Here is a 23,688-nt window from a genome sequence, read left to right on the forward strand (position 1 = left end):
CATTGAAAGACTGAAGTGGAAACATCTTGACGATCTTACCTTCCAAAAACCAGAAAACAAAGCCGAAAATGGCATTGACCGTCAAAAATATTCTAAAATAAAAGCGATTTGTCAATTTGTGAGGATCTTATAATCAATTTTATAGTTTTAAATACCACAACGGATCGGCATTCCAAGCTATACTATACACGTGAGATACCTGTTAGGCTCAACTTACTAACCTAATCTAATCTGGTATTTGTCTTTAAGAAACTTGTATAGGATTTCTAATCTTTTTAATAGGATACCTAACAGAACTCATAGCTTTAGATGATGCAAAGATGGCGCCACCAGATAATGCTAGATTCAAAAAGCCCTGTTTACTTTGGAACACATCTTGTAAACTCCAGACAAAAGATAATTTTATAAAAAAAGAAGCCCAAATTCTAGCTTGAGCTTAGCAGTCTAGCTTTACATGTACACAAAAGGACGGCACATATATATTAACATCGATATATGTATATATATCAGCCACTATTTGCATTTATCGCAATTTAGCCTACATTTCATCATCTTTACAGATCCCCATCGGAGCAGTTTGTTACATTGTTTTTCCATTTTGCAGCAATCACTTATCGACACTCATCGCCAACGGCCAAAGGCAGTAAGTAAAGCAATATCTGCGGCACTCCTTATTGTTTTTGTTATATGTGTTTTTGCAACAATTTATATCATGCTGTTTTTGCTTGCTATATAAACAGAGCTTTTTGTATGGAATTTTCTGCACAGGATGCCCTTATAGACGTGTTTATGGCCATTACCTGTTCTTACTCGTTTTTCCTCTTTTCATGGTATTTCCACTTTTCTCTTCTACATGCGCTTATGTACACGTACCGACTTGCAAATAATATGCATAGTCAGCCACTTTTATTGTTATTTATAGGGGGTCTTGTTTTTGTAGCCCTCTTTCTATTTTTTTTCTGCCTTTCACCTTTCGTTTGGACAATATTTCTAAAGCCAATTTGAGGCTTTGTTTATGCTCCTTCAGCCGTGTAACAGGTTAATTGGTTACACATATTGACAAGTATGCTATCGTCGGGCATATGGCGAAGAAGGCAAGGAATTTCAATTGGCATATTTTGATAAAAGGAGATATAGAATATTTTAATTTCGGAGCGATGCTTATGACAAGGTATAATGAGAGCTCTTGGTGGAAGGCTGCTTAAAATCATTAAATTAAATTAATCGACAGTTAAATGAAAAACTTTTCCTACAAAGACTGGATTTTGATCAGTCAGTTAATATAGCAGCTATAAGCTAATAATGGTGGTTCCAAATAAGAAACTTGTTGGTGAGAAAAGAGCGCGTGTAAAAGTTATGATCTATAGTATATCTCGAAAACTGAGGAACCAGTACGCGTTTATACAGACCGACGGACATGGTCACTTATAACGTGTGATATAAGTTGAGGTACTATTTTCAATAGACTTTTCTTGACACAGTATGGGTGAGTCTTGTCAAACTGTCATGTTATTTTTGTTCAGTATTGTTTGGCATTTCATCATGGAAAGAACGTTTACAAAGCGTTCAACTTTTTTAGGAAAATTCACGTTCTGTAAGGAGGAGATTTTGAAGCAATTCAAATAAAACTATATTGTGATATTTTTACTTCTTTATTTATTTTATCTTTTTTGATATTTGAAGATGGAAATATATACTTCCAAAACCTTTCTTCGTAAACCTTGAAACAATCAGACCTGCTCTCATTTTTTTTTATATTTCACTTTACCCCAATTATTAATCCTCCCAACTATAAACAATATAAGCATATATGTATGGTATATTCTTCGTCATTTTATTATTTTATTAATGAGTACAAAAGTTAGTCTTGTATATACCTAAGCAGATATCCGTCTATAACCGGCGTCCAGTGAAATATCTAGGGCTCATCCTGGATAGGAAGCTTTCATGGAACCTGAATATAGGGAGAGCAAAACAGGCACCAATTGCCTTATTTTGCTGTAGAGGTGCTGCTATAGAGGTCTTACCGAAAGTGAGCCTCCGTATGATACCATAGTCAAGCTCATTATGTTCTATGGATTCTTAATGTGGCGAAGACAAAACTTAAAACTCGAAAGCGTTCAACAGACGGCGCTCATCAGCAAGTGTGGTGCACTAAGGTCTATCCTTGGCACTTAACGTCATCTTGCACATTGTGGTCGCAGACATCTTCGAAAGGTGTATGGCTGCGAAAGTGGCTAGCAGACTCAGAGCATTTGTGTGCTTAAAAGAACACGTATCTGAACACTCAGATATCTTCACACACTTGGACTTCATATCGATCACTTAGATCATGTAATCACCAACCAAAGGCTTATGTATATATCAACGAGAGAGCTATGGATGGGAAGAAGCCATTGGAGAAGAGGGGCAGTGAGCTTCTTTAACTCCTTCTTCAACTCTTGCTTCAGACCTCCTGACTATGGCAGTGTCTTCCAAACCCAGGTTGCAGCCATTAAGATAGCAGTAGATCTGCTGCTTTGAAGTGTAGCCTCCTTCAGAGCAGATAGCAGGGCAGCAATGCCAGTCTTGAACTCACTGACAGTGCATTAAGAGTTGTTCGAGAAGTGCCTAACCTCGCTAATACCATCAAGTGTCTTTGTGTTAAGACTGGTAAGACGCAGGAAATTGTAAAGCTGGCGAGCGACCAAGGAAAGGCACCCTAGAGCCACTATTGGTAGATTGGGAGCGGGTCGGTGCTCTCGTACCCTCTTGTGTTCTACTAATAGTTAGCTGAACTTTGTGGAAGTTTGGCCAGCGCTGTCGCAAAATCCTTTTGGCCGAAGATTGATCTCAGGAGATCTAATGATCTCTTTTACATCAAAAAGGCTATCCGCTTCTTAGTACTGGGACTTTGTATTAGCTACTAAAGGTTTCGCTAATTTATAAGGAGTTATTGTTCTACGGCTTCAGAAGAGATGATGCTTATGGCTATGTGCGATCAGCCATTTTACTTAACCTAACCTATACCTAATCTGGAAGCATTATGACGGTATTACAACGATGTCTCTAACTTCACTTTGGACATCCTCCGCCTTCTGATAGCTTTCGCGGTGTCGGCGCATTTATTAGTTATTGCGCTGCGAATTTCACGTTCTGAACAGTTAGTCTTTTGTTTCACATAATGTTTTATATCAGCTACTTTCAGTGGATCTAGTTGCGCCTTCAATTGTCGGTCACGAAATGCTGGGGAGAGTTTGCCACTGAGTGTGTGCGTCGCAAGCGTTTGACGGTCAAATAGAAAAGTCAGAAGTTTTCGCGTGGCAAGTGATGCTTCCGTCCAGTTTATTGATGCCAAATCCACTTTGGATACGCGTGTGCCGTGTGGGCCTATTTGGACATACGGGGACTCTTCGAGATTGTTCTCTATATTAGATGCGTCCGCATTGTTTATTGGACGCGCTGCAATGGTTGCTACTGTAGAGTGTGGGTTCGATATAATGCCGCTATTCAATCGATTTGGTAATCCATTAACAAAATTAGTGGGGAATCGAGCTTGTAGGTGTCGCATAAGGCTACCAATATTTCGTGGGGTCTGCACCGTTGGTCTTTCGATATCAACGCGGGGTGCCTCTTCTCGCGCTGGAGAAGTGGTTTGGTTCAATTTTGGTGTTTTCACTACACCATTGTATCTTATATCAAATTCTCGTCGCCTTTTTAATTGAAAATCAGCTGCCGATGATCTTTTGTTGCCTGTTTTTTTGCGAGTTTTTAGATCTGGGAAATCATATATTGGTCTTCGGCCGCCAGTTATTGTTGAGATTGCCGGAATTTGCCGTAAATCAAGTGCGCTTTCTGACGATTCATTTGTGTTTCCATAATTCACAGTGCTGTTCATGGATGAGTCCATAATTGTGGAGCTGTTGTTTAAGAGTCAGTAACTGATAATGTTATGATGATGGTACGAAAGTTTGGTCATATTTATACGAGTCGAGGCAGGTAAAATGTGCAAGTCGAGCAGGTAGAATTTTTTTGAGCCTTGAAATCCTTTTTTACTGCTTTCTGTACCTGTCCGTCACTTTATTGTTTAAGGGATTGTGTGTGTGGATTTGTGGTTTAAATAACTGCAAATCTACCAGACCCTGAGCAATAAGCTCGATTTATTTTAAAGTGATAAATTAGGGGCGTAAACTTCTTCTATTATCGCTCTCATTGTCAACCTCTTGTCTAAGTATATCGGTTTGCTCAACTTAGCTAATGAATGTGGAAGAGGGATTAGCTATTACGGAAAAGGGATTACCAGTTACGGAGAATAATTCCTGGGAATTCCAGTACGGAGGGAAATCAACTCTAGTGTTTTCCAATCTAAGCATTGTTCCTTTCTTCTAAAATATACATATATATGATGGCAGCCATGCTGTCTGCTGTTTTTTGAATAATAATATAATTTTGAATAATGTATAAATATTTAAAATAATATGAAGCTGTGACACCTTGAAGAAACACAAAAAATTTATTACAGAAAATTGATATTGATGTTTCATTTTATGTTGAAGTATATATATTCTTAAAGCTGTACAATATCGACGATTCCGACAAAGAAGCTTCTGGAAGAGAAAAGGACGCGCGCAAAATTCCATATATGTACATACATATCTCAAACACTGAGTGACTAGTTCACGTACATATATATGTACATACAGACGAACATGGCTAAATCCACTGCTGACCATTTATGTTTCATTTTTAAAGGTTACTATCAAATTATTCGTAGTTTTCGCCATAAGTTATACATATTTTGGAGATTTTCATACTCGATATCTCTTTGTTCGATAGTTTTGGTTATTTTTTCGATTAAAAATTCCATAGTTGAAGACACTGTTGCGAATTTTTATTTCGGGTTCTTAATTTATACTCGATTTATCGCTTTTAGAATAGAGAAAAACTATGAGATTTAATTTATGTACAAACATAGTGATATCAAAGGACTGTTCTGTATCAAACTTGTTTCAAATTGGTTGAGTAAGTGTTGCGATATGTCGCTTCGCTTCTAGAATTAAACACATATTCTGACGAGTTACCGAACCCTTCGCCAGGAAAATCAATCATTAAGGGTTGGTATGCTAAGCTTACGGCTTACGAGATAGATAATAGAGACATTTAATCGCGGCAGTCTACAAAGTAATCTTCTTGATCAAATTATGAAAAAAAATATAAAGCAGTTGGGCTGAAACAGCTGAATGGACTCCTTGCAGGATTGGATGGAGACAACGGCACGTCTTTGCAAACTTTTGATAATGTGGGATGGTGTAGTGGGATCATGACGGCAAAATATAAGGACGACTCCTTACTGATATAAGTGAAGAAAGTGGCTCCAAAGCTTCAAACCCTGTGGGAGAGCGCCATTCTCGAAATAGTAGACCGTATTTGCACTCCGTCCATTCTGAGGCCAAAGGTTCTTATATCTCGGACAGTAACAGCGGAGGATACCCAGCGGCTACTCAGAAGACAAGATTCTAATAGGAGGACGTAAAATTAGATACATATGTATTGGCATTATTACTAAGCTATATTTGAAGAACAAATTTGTACAATCTTACTTTTATTTTTTAGGCGAAAGTTATCAAGAGTGCTGATATGTTCACATGGCTTATATTCAAGAATAGATTTCACAATTCCAATCATTTACGATCTTTAATTCAATAAGGAAGAAAACAAAACTAATCGACCCTTTTTGAAGAATCAAATCTTGGAAATAACTTCAGCGAAAGCGCAATAAACGATCGAGTATCACAGCTCGTCATGAAATTTCGCCGATTATATATTCTGAAACTAGATTTTGTCATAGAAGTATTTAGATTTATCAACTAAGGACTGGAACTTTGGCAAGAAGGTCTTTGTATACTGATTTTAAGTTGCCAGTTGGACCAAAAAATTTGTGTACCCTAAATACTAGGTGCCACGATGTTTGTAACATCCAAAAAATAAACGTCAGAGTCATTGTGAAATATTGGTTAATTGCAATTAAATTCCCCGGATAAAAGACATTTCAAAAAAACTATTTTGGGAAGTTGGTAAGGCTGTTCTTAATTACAATGCTAAATTGTCTCAAATTTTGTATTTTCAACCATATTTCATGTGTGGAATCGTTGCAAAGTTGGAAAAGGCTTACGGCGATTAAGTTTTAGCAAAAACACTTGCCTGTGAGTGGTACAAAGCCTTCAAAGACGGTCGAGAGATCGTTGAAGACATTGTTCTTTCTGAACGACTTTCAATTGATGAAAATAAGTAATAAAAAAGCGTAAAGTATGGTGCTTGAAAATCATCAGGCAAGAGAGCTTGACATCTCTCGTGAGTCCGTTCGAATGATTTTGGTGGATATTTTACATATGGTCTCCACTTTGAAGGCGACAAAAAAATATGAATAAGTAACTAAATATTTTGCGTTTTATGTACGCGTACTTCTTTGTCAAAATATAGAATCGTTGAAAGATTTTTTATTTGACAAGATATCTTCACCAAAATTTGTACGGATTGTTGACCGAAGAAACGTTACAACCTCGGAAGAAGTTGCTCAGATCGAGTCACTTTAACATTAACTGCATACTAACCGATTAATGCGTTATTTTGAATACAGTATCATAGGTCCTTATATTAAATTGTCAAATATCTCCCTTCCGCTTTTTTGCTCTTTATTTAATGCTTTATAAAAAGTGTTACAGTGATCGGATTTAGTTCAAATATGCCGTTTCGTTCGATAATCTATTTCCATCTTGACGGCAACTTCATTATACTCTCCTCGCAGAAACTCCCCTCCTTATTTGCGAAGAACTCGAACAGCCACTATTTACAAGCCTCTTTTGAGTTTAACTTTACACCAACAAAAGCATTCGGCATGGGCAGGAACAGGTGGTAATCACTCCGGCCTTTATGGGAAATGGATAAAACCTCCCATCCGTGCTCTTCTAACGAGTCATCAACGAAGTGTGTAGTCTGGCGTTGTCTACACCCTTAATGTTGGCCAATTCTGGACGTTTCTGGTCTATCGCCAACTTCAAGCGGTCTAGTTGTTCGCAGTAGATGGTAGAATTAATTCCCTTTCCCTTCCAATCACACCAAACACCATGCAAAACCTTACTGACCTTCAATCCTGGCTTGGCCACTGTTTGGAACAATTTACCGGCCTTCGATCACGACCGTTTTCATTTGATATTGCCGTATGTGATCCATTTTTCGTCGCCAGTCACCATAGACTTCAAAAATAAGTCGAGTTCGTTCCGTTTCAGCAGCACATCACAGGCGAAGGTTTTTTTGTGTCAAATTATGCGGCACCCAAACATCAAGCTTTTTTGTATATCCAGCCTTCTGAGGATGGTTTAAAATGGTTTGATGACTAACTCCCATTTTCTGGGCGATGTCACGAGATCCCACATGCCGGTTCAATTCGATGTTTTCCATGATTTGATGGGTATTCGTCGTCACAGGTCTTCCGCCGGGTGGCTTATCCATGGTGTCGTTTTCACCCGCTCTGAATCGTCGAAACCATTCGTCCGCAGTTCGAAGTGATAGAGTACCATCCCCCAAAACAACATTAATCTCACGGAACGTTTCTCTAGCGGATTTGCCTTTAACGAAGAAAAACTTTAAACTAGCGTGAATTTCGGCGTTAGTGAACTCCATTTTTACACGCTATAACTGTTGAATGCAACATCTAAACTAATCATGCATAACGTCGTTTAGTAGATTATTGCAAGACCTTTAAAAGATGTATAGTCTTGCCAGATACGAGCTCTGTATAGCAAAAAAGCGGAAGGGAGATATTTGACGACCTAATATATTTGCTATCTTCTTTTATTATTCTTGACATCTACTCAACGTGTGGCGTCTGATGGTTTCCAAGTATTTTGTTTCGGATTTGTGGTAGACCTGGGCATTCACAGGGTAAGTGGAAACCCGTTTCCTTATTTCCTTCTAGCTTGCAGCTGCGGAAAACATTGTTATATGACTTGGCCATTTTCAGTGCGAACTTTCCAAGCGGCCAGAGTCCCGCTATAGTGGCTGTAAGTCTGTATATAACACTTCAGAATGTAATAAGCTCTTGGTTCGATTCTTGTCGTACTTGGGTTCTGTTATCTTACATGGTGTTACTGCTTTGCATCTGTTCAGAGCTATTTGCACAAAAAGCATGTAATGCTTTCGCTTGATAGTTCCTGGCGGGCGTAGTATAAGCTAAGTCTCGGATAAAGAGGTTTTGCCAACTCGTCTTCCTTTACATTGTCGAACATGTTCCTCCCACTGGGTACCGAAATTATGGATAAGTCAGGTTAACTTGCCAGTGAGCTTAAAGCTTTCCTGCAATTGTTTATTATATTGGAATTAGTCTTTGACGTCGGCAAGACTAACAGTCAGGCAGCAGGCTATGCGGGTATATAGTATAGTGACTTTCCGTGTCCTCTAGCGGTTATTCAATAGAGTTCTAAGGGCCTTCTCTACATATAGTACTTTCGCTTGGAAGTAGATGACTGAGTTCTGTAGAAGTGTAATAACAGAGATGTCAAGGTCATTGAAGTATACTCCTGGTCCTACTCCGCAGTCCATTTATAATTATCGATATAGCTAGAGATAGTATTTTCCTCTGCTTCTAATCCTCTGCTTCATTCACGTTTTGACGGTATGCTCACACGAAAGTTACTATTGACTTGTGGTTATTGTCTGACATACTTACGATTACGGACATCCAGACGGCCGTGACGAGGGTACTCGCGGACATCCCAGTCGAAGCGTTCCAGAAATGTTACGAAGCATAGAGAACGCGCTGGAATCGCTATATAGTTGCCCAAGGGGACTACTTTGAAGGGGATGGCAGAATTGTAGAATAATTTTCAAATATACGGTTTTCATGGAATCAGTCTCATTACTTAATTGTCATACCTCGGTTTGGTATGCTATTGGTTAAGTTGATTCTACACTAGAAGAAGAAGCTGATCCAGGATGTCTTTGTCTATATTTTTTCCTTTTCCAACCTCCTAAATAGTTTATCCTTCCTACCATATTCTAAGTGAACTCTTCTATGGACAATTTATGCAGGAGCATATAAATCGCCTAGATCGGACTTAACTTAATGGCCGCTGGAACCCCTTTACACACTGCTCTTTATATTCCATTTACTTTTCTTGCCCGATGAAAGTTCTTGGAAGGAATATTTTGTATTTATGAAGGGTATTATGGCTTCGATGCAACCAAAGTAGGCATTTTTTCTTGTTTTTATACAATCAGAAGTCTTCCAAAAACGAAAGAAACCACTTAATATGTCCAATTGCGTCAATACAATTGACAAGTTCGCTGAACTAAAATTTCTTTCACGTGACAACATGTATATTGAAACGAAATGAGCTCCATATGAAGCTTTTAAAGCACGAAATGCTTTCATTTGCAAATATTTGCTTTTCAAACAGATATACACTATATTCTGCCGTATAAGACCAGGAGGGATATTTTTTGCCTAAGGCCATATTTCAAATGAAATTCCATAAGTGTCTCTTATGGACAACAACAAAGACAAAAACGAAACAAATTGCACACACGAAGTCCAACAAAAAGCGCTAAAATTAAAAAGTTGCAAATAAATTAAAACATCACTTGCAGCCGACGCATCGCAAAAAAATTAAAACAACAACAATAGCAATGTAATGCGATAGCATACAAACAAGCTGTCATATTATGAAAACGTCAACAACGGGCTGCGGCAGTGTTTTAATTACAAGCTTAAAATATTTACCAACAACACTCGAAGCTGCCAGCTGATTGACATTTCAGTGTGCCCCCGCCCTGTACACTTCGCCATTGCTACGAACCACCCAGCCAGCCAACCACTAGCCTGACAAACGCATTAGGTACTCAATTAATGTGGGAATTTGCAATGAATGCTGCTGGAATTTCGATGAGCCCATTCACTGCACTCAATTACGCTCCACGAGCGCTTTTAATGAGCGCGCCAACGGTCAATATGCCAAGCAGTCTGCCCGCCAAAAGTCAAACGAGTACGAATCACGTGAGTCTGTCTAACGATATATAATTCATGCTCCTCACTGCATTAAGCGTCATTGACGGCCGGCATAACGGTTGTGCTGTTATACGAGTATGTATAGATAAATTGCAACAACAACGCGGCGCTTATATAACATTTCAGCTCGTTAGTGGACACAATGGATTTTGTGGTTGGAAATATTTTCGCCATTTTATTGCAATTTTGTTCGTTTTTAGCTTATGTCCGGCGTTGCCTTGTTGTTGTGCGTCAAGTTTGGAATGCGAGTGTCTAAATTCTTGTCATATTTTGTGGCAATATTTCAGTGAAATGGCTTAGTGTTGACTTTTGATGTGTCAGCCTGCCGCCACTGGGCACATTGCTCACACCCCGCCTTTTGCTGGCGACTCGCGCTCAGTCAACAATTACTTTTGTATTTAGAGACCGTTGCTTGGGATGAAAATAGACTCATTACAGCTGTTCAAAATGGCATTTGAATGTGATTATGTGAAAGTAATAGCAGCTGAACATTATTATTTATATTCCGGCTAATTATAGAAGAGGATTATGGGGCGGATCAACTGAGAATTTGTTTTTGTTATTTGTAGGTTAAAAACAAGAAAAATGTTTGCTTGAACCTAAGTTATAATACCCTTTACGGATGCTTTTCTATAGCATAAAAAGATCTATGTCTAAATTTTGATAGGTCAGTTTTTATGGCAACTATATACTATAGTGGTTCGTTGTAAGCAATATATTCGGAAATCGTAGCGATGCCTTAGGTTATATTCTAAGCAAAGTTTCGTGACTATATCTTGGCAAAGAAAAAAGTTTTCCATATAGTGACTTGATCCCAAACGTTCAGTTCAGAACTTTCTGAAGTACAAAAATTGCATTCGGCGATTAAACGATGAGTGAAATTATTCAACAAAGAAATTCCATTAAATTTTATGTGCCGAATCAAATTTCTGATGCCGAAACGTTCAGAATGTTAGAAAAGGCTTTCGGCGATAGTAGTTGGTCGTGAGCTAGGTGCAAATTATTCAAAGAGGGTCGAGAACGCGTTGACGACCAACCACGTCCAGGAACGGCCATCAATATCAACCGATGATCAGCACGTTAATAAAAATATAGGACTTGACGCTTGGAAATCGACGATTAAGAGTCAGAGATCTTAGTGGCATCTTTGGAATATCATAAGGATTAGTGAAAACCATTTTGAAAGATCATTCGGGCCAACAAAAAAGTGAAAGCACGACTGGTTCTAGAATCACTCAATTTAAAAAATTAACAAAAAGCGTCTCGTTGACGTCTGTGAAACAATGCTTTCCGATTACCAGGATATCATGAAACATATTATAATTGACGATTAGTTGTTGAACGGTTATCTAATGTTCGTTAGTATGGTAGGGTTCAGACAAGTTGTCATGGAGGTCATTCAACGGTAGCCCTAGGAAACGTGCGGTTTCGACGTGGTCAAATCTTAGGAAAAGGAGTTCCAGATATGTAGGTTTAACTGGAAATGCTAAGATGTGGTTAGTGTCATACGGGGTCGATTCTGGAAAAGTACGAGTTAAACCTACTACAGTGACCTGTACGAAGATGCGCAGAGTCACTCTCGATTCTCGCGGCAACTCAAGCTCGTGGTCATCAAGAATTGATGATTTGACTCCAAGTACGCCATTTCCCGAGAGCTAGTGGGTGAGAGTGTCTATGGCTCCAATGTTAATGGGGGTCAGTGCATGTCTGTAGTTGGTTGATTCCGAAATCCGGTCGACGTATTGACTTATGTCGTCGACCTAGTTCAGGATGAACCTCTTGTTGATCCTAAATACGATTTCGCTTCAAGCAGGTGACTGCAGGAATGATTTCTACGAAACTATTGGCGATAAGTTTTGGATCTGCTCGTATACTTACGACCCGGAAAAAAACGATCAATCGGCCGCATATCGTGACCAAGATAAGACGAAGCCGAAAAACCCACGTCGAAGTATGTCAAAAATAAAAGTTATGTTGACAGTTTTCATCGATTATGAAGTGTGGTATACTCGAAATTCCCACCGACTGCCCAAACTGTCAACAAAGAATACTATTTGAGCGTTATGCATCGTTTGCACGAAGCTATTCGTAAAATGAGGCGGAATTATAAGACGACGACTCTATGAATCGTCGCATATTGCATTGATTGTTCGTGTGTTTTTCGCCAAATTGAAATCGTCTCTATCCTTAACAATAAGGCGCCTAACAGTTTAAAAATTGGAACTCTTGTAGAACGTTCAGAGGCGATCTACGGACTGATACCCAGAGCGTACTGAATCTATCGAGGGAACATTTCTCCAGCCTGCTGAATAGCAATGAAAGCATAACACAAGGAGATGGTGAACCTGATTCCCCAATCGATAACGATGGAGCAGACGTTCCATTGCCCGACCATGAAATAGTTCCAATAGCAATTACCCGCCTGAAGAACAACAAAGCGCCGGGGCCGATATATTGCAGGTCGAGATATTCAAACACGGCGGCGAAGAACTGATAAGTAGCACGCATCAGCTTTTTGTAGAATATGGTCGGACGAAAGCAAGCTCAACGATTGGAATTTAAGTGTGTTCTGCCCAATCTACAGAAAGACCACACAATCTACGCCAACTAGATCATGCTAACCGAATGGATGAAAACACTCTAGCTCTGAAAGTATTCAACGCAGTACCCGCCGGGAAAGCAATGAAAGTGGAAATACGTTGGAAATACCAGATAGAGAAGTCTACACTTGAAATCTCCAATTGGCGCCAAAGAACGATAAGGAGGAATGACTGGGCTAGAAATATGCTTGCTGAGCTGGTCTGAGCCCCAACATTACACTAGTGAACCACAAGTGAATGTTACCCTTTCGTAGTTAATGAGATTGAAGTACCTGTTCTAGCAAGCTCATCAGTCTTACAGTTTCCTACAAAGCCGCTGTTCCAGGCAGCCAAAGCAGTGAAATCATAAAATAGCTGGATGCTAGAGATAAGGGGTCTAGTATTGAACGCACAAGCCGGGAAGTCAAGGCTAGTTTCGCTGCATTACTACTCCATATTTTCCGACAGTTAAGAAGATAACTGCTAACCCTTGCATCACAAGATGATAGGTCTAGAACCGTATGATTCTAACGTTAACATATTGAAGATGGAGCCAGATGAAGAACTCTTATCTAGATTTCAAATTTAACATTAACTGTTTCAGGTTAAAGACAATGATAAGTTCTAGTTCAAAGAACTTTGCGAACTGACGGCAATTATAATAAATGCCTCCAGCTCTTGTTATTAAAGAGCTTGTGACTTTTTTTAGTAATCTAGAGAAAATTAAATTACAGTTATGTATATACGCATATTTACCGTTCATCCAAACGCATACTACTGCGACTGATATCACTCCAAGCGGACATCGAACGCGGCCGCTGAAAGAACGACTTCGAGGTACGACGTGCCGGCGGCAATTGCTGCGGCGGATAACCGGGCGGCGGTGTGGGTGGTGTATCGTTGATTTCGCTGTGAAAATTGACATTGCGCGCTGTACGCGGCGACGATGATGACACCACCGATGGCATGGAGGAAGCATGATGATTGTCGTCGGTCATCTCAAGGGCGGTGTAGCTCACTTGAAACTGGTGGCTCATTGCGAGTGCGACTACGAATGGATGCAAGCGAGCGTGCGAGTGTGTATGCGTAGCGCTTAAGACCAGGCAACACACAGCACTCTGTAGATATATATATATAACTAAAGCGGCTGCTTACAAATGCACATAAGTCACGGTCACTGCGGCGGTTGCTTGGCGCAATCAAGTGATTTCGTAGCTATGAATGATATGCAGGAGCAAAGGATTTGGTGTGGGTTGGTTGATTGCAGCTTTTGGGCGCTTAAATGTCAAGCTTTGTATTTCACATTATTTATGCATTTGTTTTATTTTTGTTATTGTTGTATTTTATAGCACATTTTTTGAGAGTCTTACCCTTATTTTGCATTTTTATCACTTTTTGCCATTTTCATATATATATATTTTTTTTATTTTCGTCTCTTTTTCCATTTTCATACCTTTTTTTTCATTTTTATGTTTTTTTGTTTTTGTTGTTGTTTTTGTTTATTTATTTATATCTCTCAGTTGGCAAAAGCTCACTAACGACTTTTTGTGCTATTATCACCGGATTATGGTTAAGCTGTCATCCGCTGCTGCTGCCTGCTGCCGCCACGGGCATTCGTGACAGCCTGTGTTGGAGTTCAAGCTTCCCTCATCACTCTGCCTTTAACGCTGTGGGCTCATGTTGGCATTTAAAGGCAATCAAATGGCACGAGAATCATTACTCGTAACACTGTCGGTCATTTAACATTTAATTATATACGTAGTAAGTCACTTTCATTTAGCTTCTTTTGATCACTAAAAAAGCACGCGGGCGTATGAGTAACCTGCGTCCTTGCGCAATTGGCTCAACTTACAAATAGTTGATATGTTTTCACCATTGCACACTTTAAGCGCCAATTTAATGCACTTTATAACCGACTGCGCAGTTTTTATTTCTAATTAATTAATTTTCGGATTAAGTAAAAATCTCGTTTTAACACTTCTGTGCGTTGGTGTGCCTTTAATTGCCGTATTTTACGCCCAAAGCTTTGGTGACATGTGCTGCGAGCGCGTATTTCGCTTTATGGAGTTTGTTTTATTACCTTTTTAAAAAATTTTTTATGTTCCATCCGCTTTATTCACTTTAAATTGTATAGCATTTAATATAATATGCCATTTCTTTCTCACTATTTACACATTTAAACACTGCTACATAAATATCTCTTTATTTACTGATTTTTATCCATATATTTTGCTGTTTTACCACTTGCTTTCTTTGCTTTCTTTTCATCAATTTCGCTGATTGCATGCAAATAAAAATAAAAGCGTTTAATTTCACTCTGTAAAAAGCGCTGCGACTCAATTGCACCGCTGTCAGCTGCTGATAATGTGCATAATATCTTGTTGTTATTGTTGTATAAATTTCATCAATAATTTTCCATACTGTGCGCATTTCACCCTCAACTTCAGCAAATTACACTGATTTTTTTTTTTGTTTTGTTATAAATAAAAATACTTTTTTTCTAAATTGTCACCCTTTTTGAATATGTATTTCTTTGCAACTACAACACTTAAGTGCACCCGTTCACTGGTCAACGTCCACTTGCCCCAATCGCTGGCTGACAAGTGTCCGTTATTGTTGCGCTTGCAAGTTATTACAGCTCACTTGCAGCGCAAATGCACCCATGTATGCATATGTATGTGTGTGTGTGTGCGTTGGTTTAAATTCATACCCCTCGTTACGGAGTGCAGGCGCTATAAGAGTGGCAAGTGCATGTCACTTAGTTTTCATGCACTAGTAAGCCACTTTATTGCATTGCAAGCGCTTATTGTGTAAATTTGGACTCTGCTTTTTCCTCAAATCAAACCGATCGGAAAGTTATATATATTTTATACTATAACGCTATAACTCCTCAAAAAAAAGTAATTTTTGATATTTTTATCAAAATCAACCTCAATCCCAACCTTAACCTCAATCTCAACGTCAAACTCAACCTCAATTTCATCCTTAATCTCGGCCTCAACCTCAACCTCAACCTCAATCTCAACCTCAACCTCAGCTTCAACTTCAATATCGGCCTCAATTTCAATCTCAAACCCAACCTCAACCCCAAACTCAATCTCAACGTCAAACTCTATCTTAATATCCACCTCAACCTCAGTATTGACTTTAAGCTTAATATTAACCTTAATCTTGACCAAAATCTCGCCTTCAGTCTCAATCCCAACTTCAACCTCAGTCCAACCTCAACCTTAACCTTAACTCAACCTTAGCATTAATTTAATTTAACATTAACCTTAACCATAACATTAACTTTACTTTACTTTAACAATAATTTAAATTTAAACTTTTTAGTTTTATTTATTATAATTAATTTTTTAATTAAGAAAAAATCTCTTTTTAACATAAACTTAAACTTAACTTAAACTTAACTTAAACTTAACTTAAACTTAACTTAAACTTAACTTAAACTTAAACTTAACTTAAACTTAAACTTAAACTTAAACTTAAACTTAAACTTAAACTTAAACTTAAACTTAAACTTAAACTTAAACTTAAACTTAAATTTAAACTTAAACTTAAACTTAAACTTAAACTTAAACTTAAACTTAAACTTAAACTTAAACTTAAACTTAAACTTAAACTTAAACTTAAACTTAAACTTAAACTTAAACTTAAACTTAAACTTAAACTTAAACTTAAACTTAAACTTAAACTTAAACTTAAACTTAAACTTAAACTTAAACTTAAACTTAAACTTAAACTTAAACTTAAACTTAAACTTAAACTTAAACTTAAACTTAAACTTAAACTTAAACTTAAACTTAAACTTAAACTTAAACTTAAACTTAAACTTAAACTTAAACTTAAACTTAAACTTAAACTTAAACTTAAACTTAAACTTAAACTCGATTCTCAAAATTGATTAACCTTGTGCCTACCCTTGAACTTAACCTATGATTAACCTTACCTTTAAACTTAGCCGAGCTCATTTATATCTAATTAACTAATTTTTTTATTAAAAAAAGTCTCATTTTCACCCAAATTATATCTTTAAATTTACCCATAACCTTTACTTTATTTTAAAATTTCCCATTCCTTAAAGCTTTACTTCATACTAAACCCTAACCTCAAGCCTAACCTTAACCTATAATCTTAACTAAATCTTAACCTAACCTTAAGCGTTAAGCTTAGCGATAATATGCTAACCTGAACTTTGAGCTTAACTTCAAACTTGGTCTAAAATTCGACTTAAGCTTAACGTCAGCCTTTATTTAACTTTAAACGTAAGATTAAACTAAACCTTAACCTTAGAAATAACCACAACTTTAACCACAATTCTAACCATAACTAAGTTCAGCCTCAAACCCAACTGCAAACTCAATTTCTTTATGTTAATTTAAAAAAAAAAATTAAAATGCATATTTTTAGATTGGCTTCCTGTTAATTAGTTACTTGTAGAGCTTTAATGGATTATTGAAATTGAAATGACGTTATTGCGTAGATATCTTTAACTTGCAGTCAACGTCACTAATTTATTTTTGGAACACCTTCTCAATACCAAACTGTAAAATAATATTCCCAGGAGAATATTCTCATTTGCAATAATTTTCTCTACGAAAGCAACAACTTATTCGCCCCATCGCCCGAAATTATGCTACCTTTAATCCTTAATATACTAAAAATTCAATTTTATTACGTACTTAACAATAAAATTTGCTTAACCGCTATTAGAATACCCCTTTTAATAAATACTACCCGCACAATTTACCAAAAATAGGGAACTGTGCTCATATCAATTACATTTCCATATCCGATTACTAAAGAGCTTCCATTATCGGCAGCAGTTATTACGCATACTTCGAGCATTGCCACAAAAAAAATAAAATACTTTGCTTTCTCGCACTTGAAGTGCTTAAAAATTCCACGCACATCCACTACACATGTACCGCAATGCGAAGCAAGGGTACAAGCGTGGCCAGAGCGTTGTATGCCCCTGAGAGCTCGGTTGTCGGTCAATGCACGCGACCGCCATATTGTTCCCGAGTTTATTGACTAACTTTCGTGGGAACTTCTTGACAAGCGTAAACACATGCTTACACAAACCAGTTTACCCGACGATACATGCACGATGCCGTCCAATATCACACGTACACACACACACATCAAACATTTCTTTTATTTATTTATTCCTTCGAACTCATTGTTGTGCGCTGCATTTTAACGAAATCGAGCATCTGTTTCAAATTTGATAGCATACGAAATGCTTGCAGATGGACAAATAGCAAAAAGCAACAACAATATCCAACACAAAGTACAATCTGCTAGCAAATGCAAGTACTAAAGTTTGTTTGTAATATACACCCATACACAATTTTAATGGAGTATGTCAAGAGGAAAGAAAAATGTGTCTTCTCACTCAACTTTATTTAAATCTTCTTCACTAGTTGGTGGTGCAGATCTTGATTTAATCAGAATCAAATAGAACTCCCGACGTACCTATATAGATTTATGTTCTTTTATAATCTTTGTTTGGCAAGAATCACAGTTTTAGCAATGACATAAACCATGTGTTGAATTCTTTTCTCTCAAATTCTCTCATCAAAATTATTCATGTACCAAATTTCACAATATATCCGAATAGTATAAAATCACGACGTAGAAACGCCTGATATTCAACAGTACCAGGGAGCAATTTAGCAAACTGATGTGAAAGTGGTACTCCATATGCCTGTAAGAAGATGTAAGGGTCTGCATGTGGCCTAATACTTGGCCTCATGCAGTGGTTCGTTCTATACAATGGGAGACATGCCAATCTCGCTTTAGGTTGGTTTGATGTGATGGACCGCTATCTGCAAAACTTTATACAGCGGATACAGACTCGCTCTCAAACAAACAGTCGTCGCACACGCGGCTGGGCTCCCACGTCACTGTTGGTAGTCATAACCTCCAAGCTACAGATAATTTAGTTAATCTTGGAACCATTACTAACACCATCAACAACCTCAGCCTCGAAATCGAAAGCAGAATAACTTTTGCTAACAGTTGCTACTTCGGATTTAGTAGGCAATAGAGAAATAAAGTCCTCTCTCGGCGAACAAAGACCAAACGCTATAAGTCACTTATCATCTCCGACCTGTTACTTATATGATGCAGAGCAATGGACAATAACGATGATGGCAACAGCGAATACAACAGTCGATGGAGATATCCGAAAACATTGACCTAGACAACGGCTACGCCGGCTAGGTCATGTCGTCCGAATTAAGGTAAATACACCGGCTCTGAGAGTGTTCGACACAGTACCCGCCGGGGAAAGTTACAATTGGAATCTCCAATTGGTGATAAACAGCGAAAAGAAGAAACTACTGACGCGCTGTTGTAAAAGAAGAAGATGAAAAAGAGAGAACAACTACAATGGCTACACTGTAAAGGTTTCTTAACCTACCACCAATTTACGTTGCTGTGGAAAGCTCTGCAACTAATCAGCAGCAGGATTGGCGTTAAGGTGAATTCTCTACAAGAACCTTCGAGCATATGTCAATAAACTCGAACTTGGTGGATAAAATAGACAAAATAATCTCACGCTTTATTTGGCAGAGAAGGTTTCAAGTCACACTAAAGTGGATGGTGGTACAAGATCTATACAAATGGATCGAAAATTGCTAATGTAGTCAGTATCTATTGCTTGGAGCTGGATGACAGGCGAAAAGGTGGAAGAGATTGTCAAACCAGCATCCATCTGGCCACCGAATGAGAAAAAAAAGACGGAAGTTACTAGAAACGATATACAATTAAAATTCCGAAAGCGCTGACATCATGGTTGGCTGGAGATGGCATGTTTTAAAGACATGCAGGATCGCCAAAAGCATGTGCACGAGATCCAAAGAAAAATACGCATGCTTTTTACTTATGTACAGGGTCTCAAAAGGACTGCAGGACGGTTGTTGGCCTAATGATTGGTTAAAACCTTTAGGCTTCACATGCGATTCTGATGGGCATAAGTAATGACGCTACCTGAAGAAAGTGCAGGGAAGTAAGCATGAGAGAGACACTGGAACACCTACTATGCTTTTGTACAGTATTATCTAGAAGTCGTCTTGGATATATAAAAACTTCGTTGTTTGAGGAACCAGCTGAATTATTAAAATAAGATAACAAGTCGCTCATATGAGTAAAATGTTTTTGTTTCCAGTATTTCACTATTTGATACGAGTCAAGAACACACCATTTCTTCTTCCAGCAAACTGGCAAGTGCCTGAACTCATTGAACTTTCTGGGTTAATGTGGGCACTAAAAATTATTCTTTGAAACCGGATGATCATGTTCTCTTGAAGTAGAGAAAACAGTTTTCAATCATGAATTGCAATGTTGACAGTACTTGACATTCTAATGTCAATGCTAACATCACATTCGAGTATATGTGACATATTTTTATACTCTCGCAACAAAGTTGCTAAGGAGAGTATTATAGTTTTGTTCACATAACGGTTGTTTGTAAGTCCTAAAACTAAAAGAGTCAAATATGGGGTTATATATACCAAAGAGATCAGGGTGACGAGTAGATTTGAAATCTGGATGTCTGTCTGTCCGTCCGTCTGTCCGTTCGTCCGTCCGTCCGTGCAAGCTGTAACTTGAGTAAAAATTGAGATATCATGATGAAACTTGGTACACGTATTTCCTGGCTCCATAAGAAGGTTAAGTTCGAAGATGGGTAAAATCGGCCCACTGCCACGCCCACAAAATGGCGGAAACCGAAAACCTATAAAGTGTCATAACTAAGCCATAAATAAAGATATTAAAGTGAAATTTGGCACAAAGGATCGCATTAGGGAGGGACATATTTGGACGTAATTTTTTTGGAAAAGTGGACGTGGCCCCGCCCTCTATTAAGTTTTTTGTACATATCTCGGAAACTACTATAGCTATGTCAACCAAACTCTATAGAGTCGTTTTCTTTCAGTTCAAAAATGGAAGAAATCAGATAGTAACCACGCCCACCTCCCATACAAAGGTTATGTTGAAAATCACTAAAAGTGCGTTAACCGACTAACAAAAAACGTCAGAAACACAAAATTTTACGGAAGAAATGGCAGAAGGAAGCTGCACCCAGGCTTTTTTTAAAAATTGAAAATGGGCGTGGCGTCGCCCACTTATGGACCAAAAACCATATCTCAGGAACTACTCGACCGATTTCAATGAAATATTTTCTTAACACCCTGATGACATGTACGAAATATGGGCGAAATCGGTTCACAACCACGCCTTCTTCCAATATAACGCTATTTTGAATTCCATCTGATGCCTTCTCTGTATAATATATACATTAGGAACCAATGATCATAGCGGAATAAAACTTTACTCAAATACGGTATTTGAGCTGAGGTATCCCTTGTGGAAAAATTGTCGTGATCGGACTATAACTTTTCAAGGTCCCTGATATCGAACACGAAGAACTCAGTGCCTAACCTAACCTAATTTTTCACCGAAATATCGGTAAATCTCTCAGAATTTAATTCTAAATTTTACAGCAAAATAAAAAAATATGTAAATGACGGATAATGAAATCTCGATTATCACTTTATCATGCGAGAGTATAAAATGTTCGGTGACACCCGAACTTAGCCCTTTCTTACTTGTTTTATATAAGATTCACCTGTTCAATTTTTTTTATATATTAAATCAGTTTATATGAACAATTTTTCTCAGAATGAAGTGTTAAATTATATATATATAACACAATATATGTATATATACTTATATATATATTATGTATTATGTATATATACACATATTTGTAACTAATTGAATCGCTTCGATTTCATGACTATCGCAATAAATAAACTTTTATTATTATGTGTTCTCATATTACAACAACAAAATATTACTAAATAAATTGATGGCATTTGAACTTGCCACTTTTCATTCCGTCAATTGTTCTTCGCATTCTTGTGTTTGCATGTGTACATATTATTAATATATATATGTAGATGTAGAAGAACGCAAGACGTGATGCAAAATAAACAAAATAGATTGGCAAATATTATATAAACGAGATAAAATATAAAAAAATAAATAAAAAATAATATCAGATATTTATACTCTTGCAATATGTTGCTGGAGATTATAATGGTTTTATTCACCTAACGGTCTTATCTATGCCGTAAAACTAATATAGATATCTATATAAACGGTCAGGATAACGAGAATACTTGAAATCCAAGAGACTATCTGTCCGTCTGCCCGTCCGTCCAACTGCACAAGCTGTAACTTGAGCAAATATTGAGATATCCTCCTTTTAGCACCCCGGCAATGTGAAAATGGATACGAACTCAGATGATAACTCCATCCTACGATAACATAAAATTGTATGTCCAAAATTACACTAAAAGGCTTTATAGGAGCTGCTATCAAAATATGACGTTGAGTGTGGCACCGCCACGTAAAAAGCGAAACGTATGGGTCTGGTATTAAACGCTTTTGCGACTTGACTCACACGTCACTCTTGCAAATAGATGCTACTTTGGACTGAGTAGGCAATTAAAAAGGGAAATACTAGAATCTCCAAACAACTTACTCAGATCGGAGCACTTTATCTTATAGCTGCTTTTCAAACGAATTGATCAGTATAAAATTTTGTATGTAGAACATTCTTATTATGTGTGGCCTCGGAGCTTTTTCTACATCATCTCACGCCCAAACGAAGCACAGCTGTGTGAAGTAGGTAATATATGAAAGCAGAATTTTTAAACGCCACACCTAGAGATTCCACAATTTATTTCGAAAAGCAAAGCACAGACATATGGTAACTGTGAAAGTCTGATCTCACTTTCAATGTCTCAAATGAAAAACTCGACAAAGGCATTATCATAAATTTCATATAATGAATTGAAAACGTATGCAAAAAATGGATGCACACGTGTCTCAGAATATTAAATAATATATAGGGTTGTTATTTTGGTGCAGGTCGTTATTAGCAGCCTATTGTTAGCGCAGAGTCACAGATGCAGCTGACTAAAATGATTATTATTGCTCAGTTCTCAACGTCAAGTCACAATAAGGGCTTAATATTGGGATGTATTTCGTCACTCCGGTTTCAACTGGGGAAATACAGACGGTCTAGTTACGCTTTGTTGAAGTATCTCTTAAGTAATATTTGGGATGAAACATGAAATTCGACTCAGCGACTCACAGAGACTCAGTCAAGCAGTCAGTATGTACTAATATCAATTTTGGTTTCACCTGAACTTTGAATCAGATTTCCTGAACACCCCTTAAAAAGAGGCTATGCATTGAGACAAATTCATAGCCATCACCGTTTATAATTCCTTTGCTCTTTATTATTTGAATAAGGAAATATATCTTTATGTAAATGAAATATTTAAAAGCCTCCAGCAAGTAACCTCTTCTTTGACTCAGCAAAGCCTAAAGGATAGACCTACTTGACACTCAAAGCGAAAGCGTCGCACAATGCAGGCGAGGCTCAACAGAATGCGCACAAAAATTATTTCCATCAACTGCTTGGAGTAATACTTATGAATTTTTACCCTCTTCCTTTTCTCACACATTGACTTTGACAATCCCCACATGCTCCATGCAGTTTATTTCGCCTGAAATTTCATATTAAAGCGTTATTTTAATCAGGCGAACAGTATTAAGACACTCTCACAATTTATCATCATTTTTATGCTTATGCACTCGCACTTTTATACTTCGCACGCCCGTTTCATGACAATGGAGCAGCAAGAGATATATATGAGAAGAGGCAGGCAGCGCAGAAAAGTCGTGAAACGTCATAATGCCGTCTAGTAAAATGGAGCGGCGTTTACTTTTTGTGCGTTTAACTTTATTTATATGAGAAATGTGGCAACTTTGCATATAAAGGGAGCTATGGGAAATAAATGCCGTTACGTTGGAACGTCTAGTTAAATAATACTTGTATGTACAAGCTTTAAAGAGGAGAGTTAAATTTCAATAACATTCGTTTATGGAAAATTTGAGTTGGTTATATTGCTTAAAACACAGTTATTTCAGGTTAGTCAAGTATATAGTATCACAAGGTTTGTTTTGTTAGGCTGGAAGTTGTTT

At 37.6% G+C, this 23,688-nt stretch overlaps 2 protein-coding genes across 3 annotated transcripts in view; both read right to left on the bottom strand.

Moving 5' to 3' along the window:
• LOC115066120 (uncharacterized) overlaps positions 1–23,688 on the bottom strand; it is a 184,096-nt gene that overhangs the window by 3,618 nt on the left and 156,790 nt on the right. The window contains exon 1 of one of the 2 annotated variants that reach the window (XM_049451992.1): positions 13,378–14,056. The exons of the other annotated variant lie outside the window; for it this stretch is intronic. Within the exon in view, the coding sequence (XP_049307949.1) occupies positions 13,378–13,658 (281 nt within the window). The 5' untranslated portion in view covers positions 13,659–14,056. Of the gene's footprint in view, positions 1–13,377; positions 14,057–23,688 lie in introns of those variants that run through there. 2 annotated transcript variants of the gene reach the window in all.
• On the bottom strand, positions 1,825–3,905 carry LOC125777339 (protein insensitive-like). Its single transcript, XM_049451981.1, has one exon. The coding sequence runs from the start codon at positions 3,887–3,889 to the stop codon at positions 3,035–3,037; it is 855 nt and encodes a 284-aa protein (XP_049307938.1). The 5' UTR covers positions 3,890–3,905; the 3' UTR covers positions 1,825–3,034.

Source organism: Bactrocera dorsalis, chromosome 3 (genome assembly GCF_023373825.1).
Source record: "Bactrocera dorsalis isolate Fly_Bdor chromosome 3, ASM2337382v1, whole genome shotgun sequence".
NCBI classification, from domain to species: Eukaryota; Metazoa; Arthropoda; class Insecta; order Diptera; family Tephritidae; genus Bactrocera; species Bactrocera dorsalis.